Source organism: Aegilops tauschii, chromosome 3 (genome assembly GCF_002575655.3).
Source record: "Aegilops tauschii subsp. strangulata cultivar AL8/78 chromosome 3, Aet v6.0, whole genome shotgun sequence".
Taxonomy (NCBI): domain Eukaryota; kingdom Viridiplantae; phylum Streptophyta; class Magnoliopsida; order Poales; family Poaceae; genus Aegilops; species Aegilops tauschii.
In genome coordinates this window covers 602588205-602598620 of record NC_053037.3, presented here as the reverse complement: position 1 = coordinate 602598620, position 10416 = coordinate 602588205, and the positions used below count along the sequence as shown (strand labels likewise).

General features: G+C 46.1%; 2 protein-coding genes across 2 annotated transcripts; one reads left to right on the top strand and one right to left on the bottom strand.

Moving 5' to 3' along the window:
• Positions 1 to 1012: 1012 nt before the first annotated feature.
• Positions 1013 to 1704, bottom strand: LOC109771129 (putative calcium-binding protein CML19). The gene has a single exon (XM_020329835.3). The coding sequence runs from the start codon at positions 1639 to 1641 to the stop codon at positions 1195 to 1197; it is 447 nt and encodes a 148-aa protein (XP_020185424.1). The 5' UTR covers positions 1642 to 1704; the 3' UTR covers positions 1013 to 1194.
• Positions 1705 to 8804: 7100 nt separating this feature from the next.
• On the top strand, positions 8805 to 9612 carry LOC109771128 (probable calcium-binding protein CML31). The gene has a single exon (XM_020329834.4). It carries the CDS (start codon positions 8947 to 8949, stop codon positions 9400 to 9402), a length of 456 nt encoding a protein of 151 aa, XP_020185423.1. The 5' UTR covers positions 8805 to 8946; the 3' UTR covers positions 9403 to 9612.
• The last annotated feature ends 804 nt before the right edge of the window (positions 9613 to 10416 follow it).

Below are 10416 nucleotides of genomic sequence, written 5' to 3'. Positions count from 1 at the left end.
TCAAGAAATGCCTATGGACAAATCCTTGAAATATAACTCAAGGCAACCATTAGTCCGTAGAGATTGTCATCAATTACCAAAACCAAACATGGGGGCACCGCATGTTCTTTCACGGGGCAGCAGTTTATATAACAATGATGATCGGCAGAGGGGCAGATGGGTGGCGCCGGAGTATACTTGGCCATGGGCCGGGCCGGGCGGGGCTTGGGCCGGGCCTAAAAAAGCCCACGGCAGAAAACTAAGGCCCAGGCCCTCCCAGGCCCTACCATCGGGCCTACTTTTCAAGCCCAAGCCTGGCCCATCTGGTAAAAAGCCCTGAAAAGCCCTTAGGGCTTAGGGCCATGGGCCGGGCCTCTTCCTTAAAATGCCAAATGCCAAGCCCAACCCCGTCCGGGCCCTGCTGGTGGGCTCAAAACTCAGGCCCAAGCCCGGCCCATGGGCAAGCCCATCGGGCCTAGGCCCTGGATTTTAGGGCCGGGCCTGGGTGGGTCGACAAGGCCGGGCCGGAGATGGCTAGGACTACGCCGGAGTAGCTGCCTCGGCAACCACGTGTCATTAATGTGGTCAGCAAACGAACGGACGGACGACCGTCGCGTCGTTTGAACATGGAGCAATCACCTGCAACAGAAAGCGGTACGGGCGACACTCTCTCGGCGGGCGCGCCGATTCAATGCCGGCGCCAATGAAAGGTCGCGTCCGCTCTGAACAAGCATAAATGCGGCATTGATGCTATGGAGCGCCGCTAGCGTTTCAGATGGAAATCGCGCGCGGGCGAGGGAGGTGCTTTGGTGGGCTAGGGCGGTCAGACACGGGCTTGGCAGCGGTCCGAACGCACATGATGCCCCCCGTGTTTGTGTCTGGTTTATAGAATAAAACACGTCTGGACCGCTCGGCGGGCAATACTAACCTGTGTTGAATGACACAACACGACCGGACGGCACCGCCCGGACGTAGATGCCTTAACAGATAACTCTACATTGTACCACTAGTACTTTATCTATTTCGGTTTATAAGACCCACGCCACTACTACTCCAACCAAACGGAGCAAGCCAACATAGTGCCAAATATTAGATGAATCTGTTCAATATGCTCTGGCAAAAAAGATTAAGTACCAAGTAAACTGTGTACGGGTTAAAACGGTAGCCAAGTATGAGGATCAGTATTCAGTAGACTGGCCGATGGACACAAAGCTGCTACGCATCCATCATGACCTTGAACTCGTCGAAGCAAACCGCTCCATCTCCATTCAGATCAAACCTGCGGATCATGGCGCGGCACTCCTCGATGCCCTGCTCGGACCCCAGCCTGGCGAGCATCCGCATCAGGCTCGCCGGCGTGATGCAGCCTTCTCCCTTCACCTCGTACATCGCGAACGCCTCCCTGAGTCCCCTGCACCGCTCCTCCTCCGCCTCTGTCTCCGGCCGCGCCACCAGCCTGAGGAACTCCTCCTCATTCAGCAGCCGGTCTCGGTCCGCGTCGGCCGACGCCACGAGCGCCTCGGCGTCCTCCGCCGACACGTCCTCGCCCAGCGCCGCCTTCATGCACAGCCGCAGCTCCGCCGCCGAGATCCTGCCGTCGGCGTCGCGGTCGAAGGAGGAGAACACGCTGCTGAAGCGCTCGGCCGTCGCGGCGTGCACCATCTTCGTCTGCTTGATTCAGTGATGACCTGAGATTCGTGGGTGTGGTAGCACTACCAGTGTGTGACCGTGTGTTAATGCAACGCTAGCTAGCTTCCGGTGCTTGGTCTCAACTCTCAAGTGCCTATGCGTGTATATATGCAGGCGGCACAAGTACGTACGAGCTTGCAGCTAGCCAGTTGTGTTGATGGATTCAAGGCAAAATTATTGAAAGAATTGATGAGGCCGAGGAACTGGTCTGTTGACGGTGTCAATTCGTTTTCAGCCGTCATCGAGGAGGGAAACTGCAAAGTTGAACGAGCACATCGGAGTATATATAATACTCCTGCATGGATGGGCCTTTTGTGACAGAATATTCCATGCAAGCCAGGCTTCCGTCGGTTGCTGCTGATATGTTATTCGGTGTCTGCTCCCGGAGCTTTGACGTGTCATTCTCACCCTCCCGGCATGCTGGGCGCACATATAATAAACTTGCCTCGCCGCCGGCGACGACCAAGTCATGTTCCGGCCGTTCCATCATGTTTGGTCTTTCCGCATGAGTACCCAGCTGGCCGCTGATTCTCGGTTAATCAGCTTTCAGTATGTATCTAGTAAGTACTCCCTCCGTTCCTAAATATAAGTCTTTTTAGACATTTCAAATGGACTACAACATACCGATGTATGTAGACATATTTTAGAGTGTAGATTCACTCACTTTGCTCCCTATGTGGTCACTTATTGGAATCTCTAAAAAGACTTATATTTAGGAATGGAGGGAGTATATTACTGTTACAAACAAACGCCAAAGCGGTGACCAATATGAAATGGGACAGGTAACTGCAAACTTTGACACTAACAGAATAATAGATATACGTACTTTGTTCAAAAAAAAAACAGATATACATACTACTCCCTCCGTCCCGTAATATATGGGAGTAGTACTTTCTCCATCTGGTTTATAAGACCTACACTACAACTACTGAAATTTCTGCATACAATTGAGTAAGGATGAACTCTAACTAAACGGGGCAACCTGACATAGAACTAAGTACTAGAGAGGTTGCGTGCTTTGCTGCGCCGTTTGTGTTGTTAGGATTTTAACAAAAAAAATTATCATTTGGTGCATGAGGGGGATGATGGTATATGTTTCTTTTCTGATAATGCGGTGTTTTGGTGGACCCTTCCTAGAGGTGTGATTATGTGTTCTCTACTAATGAATCAATATGCATTTGGGAAAGTTTCTTGTGCTCGCGAACACATGTACTATATTGATGATATGGTTTCACATGTTGACGATTTTTTTTGCCATGTGATGAGAGGATGCATGGGAGTCAAGTGTCTTTGTAGGTTGGTGATTGCCGATTGACTTGAGAAATCATTTACTCCGTCAAAATCATGAACCAAATTCAAAATTAGAAACCTCAATTGAAATAGTTGACCTAGTGAAAATTGTGAACAAGATCCGAAATTAAATACCTCAACTGAATAAAAATCATGAACCAAATTCAAAAGAACCTCAATCAAAATCATGAATCAGATCCAAAATTGAACAATTCAATTCAATGAAAGAGCTCCAAAATTAGGGAACATAGTGTATTTATAGATAAGTAGAAATGTTTTATGTTCCCTAGCAAAAATGTTAAGTAGCTAGTAAAAAATGTACAAGTTAGAATTGTAGTCCCAATTCTTAGTCAAACAAAATTGCTTGTTTTATTATTATTACAATTGGAAAGCTATGTGTTGAACTTAATCTAATTGCATTCAATTATGTGTGTTTAACTGTAAGCATGGCAAGACTGGGCCTAGGCACCTAGGGCATCGGCCCGAGTCATGGTCCGTGAATCCTTCATTAACTGTAGAAATTTTCCAACTATTTGACATTGTTCATTGTGTTTGACCTGACCCAATCCAAGCTGGGCCCTTGCCAATGCATATACAGACCTTCTCTCCCCACTCGGGTTTATAGGGCCTAATAAGTATTCCAATATTTACTTTAAGCATTTATTCGACCAATAGCATATGAGATGCATATATGTCATAGAAGTTACAACATTTGGAACTTTTCACATGTGAATTTGATGGCATACATTTTTTGGCAAGATTATTTTATTTGACAAGAAGATGGTGTAATTTGGCATGTTCGGAATATCCTAGCATCATGTCAAGAGAATGGTAGTTCAACTCTGGAAATAATCTTAATTATTACTACCTCCATTTTGATTGCTAATCTCCTCGTATTTTGGGTTTTTTTACCATAAATTTAAGTAATAAAATAGAAGTTATACATAACAAAAATAATATCATTAAAAACTACATTCAAATATGAATCCAACAATATAATTTGTTATGACATGCATTAACATTTTGCTAGTCAAATATGTGGTCAAACTTTGACCCAAAATACGATGGGGAGTAATAGACCAAGACAGAGGTAGTAGGCACGAGAAATCTTATCTTGAGATGATCATGCCTCTTAAATTTTGTAATGTGTGCCAACAATTCTCGTTGGAAAGGTAAATAATGGATTTTTTTGTTCAATATTCTACTTTTCCATGATGAAATTTTACATATGAATATGGATTTGACTTGTTTTAGCTGTCTATAACTTTGATGATTAGTTTTAAGAAAATCAACCCACAATCGACTCATTTAATGGTTGGATTTAGGTTTTATAGGCCAAAAAAACGTTTTCATCATACCACCAGAATCCAGTCTAACACTGGAATGATATGCGATTTAGCGATGTACATGGTGAATGTGAAGAGATTCATGGTCGCATTGCTGATGTAAAATTTGAACTGAGGAGTGCTTGTTCACTGATCCAGATAAAATCTCCACCATTTATCTCTCATGACACTTGTGGTCTTTTTGCAAAGTGGCACAAGGACAAAACTGACCCACCGCGATTATGATGGGCACTTTGATGAATGCAAAAAAAAATAGTAAACTGGTTCAAGTTCAGTTGTACTAGTTTGTGGGCTCATAGGAAGTGTGGGAGGCTAACTCGCGTCATCTGCACACCCACTTTCAGGAAGTTTGCTTTTTCCCGATTTAAAGATGGTGCAACAATTTCTTGTTGCCTTATATGATTAGTTGTTGGCTTAAATTAGGGTGGGGCCACCCTGCGCTCCCATGCATCTTGATAATGTTCTCCGCGGAGTGCTTCTTGTTTAGTTAAATGATTTAGCATGTTTTCTTTTGCAAAAGAAAGGCGGGTCATGCTCGATTAATTATTACTTTGTCAAAACTCTGGCCACGATCAGCCGAGTGGGCAGGTGTGCGCGTGTGTGTGAGTTAATTCGGTTAAAATTAACCATTCTTATATATTTGTAGTAAACTTTTTTATATTTTCCTATTTGATATTTTTCACTAAATGTGTACTTTTTCCATGTCATTATACATACATATACATCTACTCTTAAATATTATTTTAATGTATAACTAGCATGATTCATAATACAATCATGCGAGTGTATATTATGATAATAGTTTTTATAATGTCCTAGCATTTATTGTTACACGCTATATTGCCATCTACTAAAACGAAATTACATATTCTAAAAAAACAATTTGTTTTTATAGGTTGGGATGTTTAAATAGATTATTTTTGACAATGAATTTCACTCTTAATCTAACCAAATCCGAAAGTGTCAAATTACTCCAGAAGATAATTATTGCCCCTAATTTTCTAAAGTGATCTACACAATTACATGTCCGTAGTATCCGTATCCTTAAGTATCTATAAAACTGGTAGGGAGTGTTTTAAAGAGTATGAATCTAAATAATTTGGAGGTTTCTAGAACATAAGATTATTAAATTTATGAGTAACATAAATCATAGATTTCTACCAAATGTGAACAATTAGATTGCCCACGAATCCCTTCTTCCACTCTTGCTCGTTAATGATGATATTTTCCTGACTAAATTTTCCTTTCTTGTTTTTGGCAGGCATTCTCCATTCTTAGTATAAAGATACAAGATCGTGTTATTTGTGCAGCATGCATGTTTGTATGAGGGTAGAACTCATGTATGTTGTTTTATTCATTGGGTTTTTGTTTTGATTATTTTTAGTAACCATCATTATTCTCGTGTGCCGGACTAACCGAGTACAAAAGAATTAGCATCTCTCAAGTCAGCTCGCAAAAACAATCCAATCATTTAGGATTTGTATTTCAGAACTAACAACACCAGAAACTATGAATGTCAAAACTTCCTGCATTTCTTGGGTTGATAGGTGCTACTCGCTAATTTCTATGCATATAGAAGTTGTATTTCCTTGGTATCCTGTAATGCAACTGCGCACATACATTTCACGAAGAAAATTGGAAACATTAGATACAATGTTAGAGTTCCAATCATGTAGTGAAGAAATCAGAAGTCACGCTAGAAGCAACATGTAATGCGGAAAAACTTACATGTTGAGTTTGAAAATTGCATTGTAGAAATGGTCTACAAACAATATACATTTGCAACATGATGTCGGTACTTCTTTCAAATGATTTTGCATGATTTTTTCTTGCATCACTTAGTTTCCGTGCCAATTATTTTAGATGCTGGAAATTGCCACTCACATTGAGATTCTTACCTCTTGGATGACTCGTGTCATCTCTTGTTGATCGGTCAGTTCCATGGGAGAAACACAACATAATATAACACATACTCCATCCGTTCTTGAATATAAGGTGCATCCGTTTTCGTGCAAGTTATTCTTATGTATGTTTGCTCAAGATTATAGAATAAAATATCAGGAGGGCAAGCGGTCAAAGGAGAAAGGGTTCCCACTTCTCTTTCTGGAAGGACACCAAATGGACCAAATCCTACCGGTCTTTCCTTACGACTCGACTTAAAAAAACACCGCAAAGGGCTAAAGGCAGTATCTTTAGTCTACCCAACTCCCTTGCTGCCCATTTCCTTTTATACGGTCATTTCTATACAACACAAAAAATTATCTTTTTGATGGATCTTATGATACAAATTTGGTATTTTAGATATTGAATTTCCTTCTCAAAACTTGGTCAAACATGCACATGTTTGACTTTTGAAAAAAAACTAATACACCTTGTAGAATATTTTGGAACGGAGGAAGTATATTTTTTCAGACCCCTGGCCTTAACCTTCCTTCGCCCCACACCCCTAATCACTATGTCAATGTCTAAGTCTCTCGGCTCACCAGCAGGCTGCCGAGGCATTGTTCTTCGGCTTCCTCGGCGTCCTCCATGGGACATAATCTCCGGGATGCAAATTTGATCGTTGTTTCATTTGATGCACATGCTGGTACAAATTATTTTTAAAAATGTATACTCTGAAACAAGGCTAATGTATACTCAGGCTAATGTTGCAAAAAAAAATCGAAAAATATTGCATGAATCTCAAAGCAACAGCAGACGATGGAGAAATACACATTATATCCGATGCATGGTAGAAAACAATCACTCTAGAAGCAGGTGAAACTTGTGCGTAGCTGCTGAGTGAGCCTTGGTTTTGCAAACACTCCCAACCAAACCGTTGAGAAACGCTACTACTGATCCATCCAATGACAGCGGCACGATGGCGAGGACTAACCCCTGACTCGATGGTTGATTGTGGCAGTGGCCACCCAAGATCGATCCTTAGGATCAACGTGGGTGTCTCTCCCCGGGGTATTTTTTTGTGGCAGGTACCTACAAGTCTATAAGCTATAGGAATGACGACGTACCCATACTTCAAAAGTAGGATGGCTTCGAAAATTTCTCAAGATTTGCCGCTTGTGTAGGCCAGGCAAGTTGCTTCCGTCCGTCCAGTATTTAAAGAAGGTCAGACGTCGGGTAAGAATCGCATCACTCCGCTGCTCTTCATCTTCTCCGTTCATCATTTTTCCACCCTGCCGACGGCATCTGACAAGGAGGAAGAGCAATTTTCTGGCATAAAAGTCGGTTGGGTAGCCCGCCGGATACGAGCGAGACAGCTCGCTGCTCCACCTCCAAACCAGACAGAGAAAGTTGCCGCTCCAAGCCGGCGTGTGGTTCAACAACTCGCCGCTCCGAGCCAGCTCACAGAAGGGTGGCCAATTGCTCCCGGCCGGCATGGAGGGAGCACGGCGGCACAGGCATCACCACTACCGTGGACGGCGCCGCATCAAACTGCGCCTCCCGTGCTTGCGGCCGCGCCATCCGCCGTGCGTCCGCATCTGCCGCCAACATCGAGTGAAAGTAGAACACACGATGCCGCCGCCGCCGCTTGGGTCCCAGGAAGGCCACCGCTGGCACGTTGCCGGCTTGTACAGCCGGTGACCCATCCGATTCTTTATCTTAGACCATCGTCAGCCCCCGTCTAGGCTCCACGGAAGCGGAGGAGACCCCAGTTCGCCTCTGGCTGAAGCACCCTCTTCGCCACTCTGATGAGTGGCACAGCCGAACATATGAAAGATACGGGGGACGAATATGCATCTGGGACTCTCGGCAATCCGATGAGCGGGCTGCCGGCCATGTGGAAGACAAAGGGATCCGTCACGGCCGGCCGTAGGCTAGTGTAGTATATCCGTGTCATGGGCGTCAAGCTCCGCGCGACCGTACGTGCACATAGTTTTATATCTTTTTACTTAAAATATGTCCAAATGTAAATATTGTTGTCTGATTTGTATGAAATCCGTTGAGTTTGTATGAATTTTATCGGTTTGTTAAAAAAACCTTTGCAACATTTGCGAGCAGTGTTGGATGGCGGCCGTCCGCATTCTTGTCCATGACTGGTCCCTGTTCATGGACGAACGCGGGACGAAACTCGCGGGTCGCCGTTAAAGAGTGGCACGATGGCGACATGACATGAATTGGAAGGAACACACGCACGCACGCACGCACACGCGGAGGCGCCCACAGTTTCCCGGCTAAGCACACACGCGCACTCGAACTTTTCCGTCGCCGAAGCAGATTTTTCCCGTGCCTTCCCCTGCTTTTCTCCTCCACGAGAACCATCTCGATCGGCCTTCACGCCAAAGTCACGTACGCCCCCATCAAAGCTTCGCATCCACATTTCCAGGAGAAGACTACTGACCCGCCGTGGTTGACCACCCAGAAGAAAAAAGAAAAACCTCCTGCCCAATCCGCCACACGGCATGTACGTACGTCAACGATGACCACGGCATCTCTCCTCCCTCCCTGCATGCTATGAAGCTTCCATGGAGCGCGTCGCGGCCCGAGTATATATGCACACGCGCTCCCACAAGATCATGCAGCAGCAACGCAGAACTCTAGCAAAGCAGAGGATCTAGGAAGCACAGGCAGGATCGACCAAAGACAAAGAGCGTCTAGTTCACCGGTTAGTTAGCACGACCGATCGATCGATCGTCCGGCAAGAATGGTTGCGACAAAGTCGGGCGAGCTGAGGGCGCTATTCGCGTCGCTGGACCAGAACGGCGACGGCCGGGTCTCGGCGGCAGAGCTGCGGGGGTGCATGCGGGCGACGCTGGGCGAGGACGTGCCGGCGGAGGAGGCCGAGGCACTGGTGGCGTCGGCGGACGCGGACGGCGACGGGCTGCTGTGCGAGGCCGAGTTCCTCGAGCTGGCGCAGCAGGCGGCCTGGGCGGGCGCCGAGGACGAGGACAACGAGCAGAGGACCCGGGCGCTGAGGGAGGCGTTCCGGATGTACGAGATGGAGGGGCAGGGGTGCATCACGCCGGCCAGCCTCGGGCGGATGCTCGGCAGGCTCGGCACCGAGCGGGGCGCCGGCGAGTGCCACGCCATGATCTGCCGGTTCGACCTTGACGGCAACGGCGTGCTCAGTTTCGACGAGTTCAAGATCATGATGAGCTAGAGCTAGCTAGCCTTACCCCGGACCGAAGCATATACCATCTCCGTCTTGCATATAGCCCCTTCAGTGGTTCATTCATTCATTCATTTGATTGTTAGACGGTAGTACTACAAAATTTGTAATGATGACGCACAGTAATTGATCTATGTGAATACCTTTGGTCTCGATCGATTGTCCTTGCTCTTGGACTTGGATAGTGGGTTTCTCGAGGAATTCAGATGCCCGAAATGAATGGAAAACGTGAATGCATGTGAAGGGGATGACTTGTCATCCTCGGCTCCAAACCCTTTACAACGCGTTTGGCAATATTTGAGAAGGGGAATAAGAGTTTAGAGTAGGGAGTTGTATTGAGATTAGACATGGGATGAGTCATTTTATTCCCAATACTCTGTTTGGCGCACGATAGGAAGTCCCATGACTATGTCCTTATGAATTCTCGATCCCTCCAACCAAACAATAGATTTAAAGTCTCGTACCTCTTCAATTTCCATTCCTCAGTTCTAATTACCCCCAACCAAACACGCTGTTAGGCCTTGTTCGGTAGTCAGGGGGCCAACCCCCTAGGCCATCCAATCCACCCAGGGATTGGGTGATCCCCAGTCCCTCAACCAATCCATGTAGGGATTAAACCTCCAGATCCCAATCATGTTCGGTCAAATCCCTCCTGGCAGGTAGCAACTGCCGCCGAGTTCGCATTGGGCTTCGACGTCGCCGAGAGTTCACCTGCAGGTCCCGCGTGGTTTGTTTCCACGGGTGAGGTGACGATTATGTTTCCCCGTGTTTTCGCATGGTTGAGGGGTTTCGGTTGGGGAACAGCCCATGCGGGGCTTAACCGAACCCGCACGAACGGATGGGCCAAGGTACACCCCGGCGGAGGTGCTACCTGTGGACCCGTGTGGATTGAGCAGGGAATACCGCGTGTTGATGTCTGCTACGCAACTTTATTCTTTAAACTTGGTTTTTAACTCCTGTAATTCCAAAACACGCCTTAAAATCATGAAACTTGGCATGGTGTCA

Coding starts and splice junctions, on each gene's coding strand:
- LOC109771128 (XM_020329834.4), top strand. CDS start 8,947: ATGGTTGCGACAAAGTCGGGCGAGCTGAGGGCGCTATTCGCGTCGCTG.
- LOC109771129 (XM_020329835.3), bottom strand. CDS start 1,641: ATGGTGCACGCCGCGACGGCCGAGCGCTTCAGCAGCGTGTTCTCCTCC.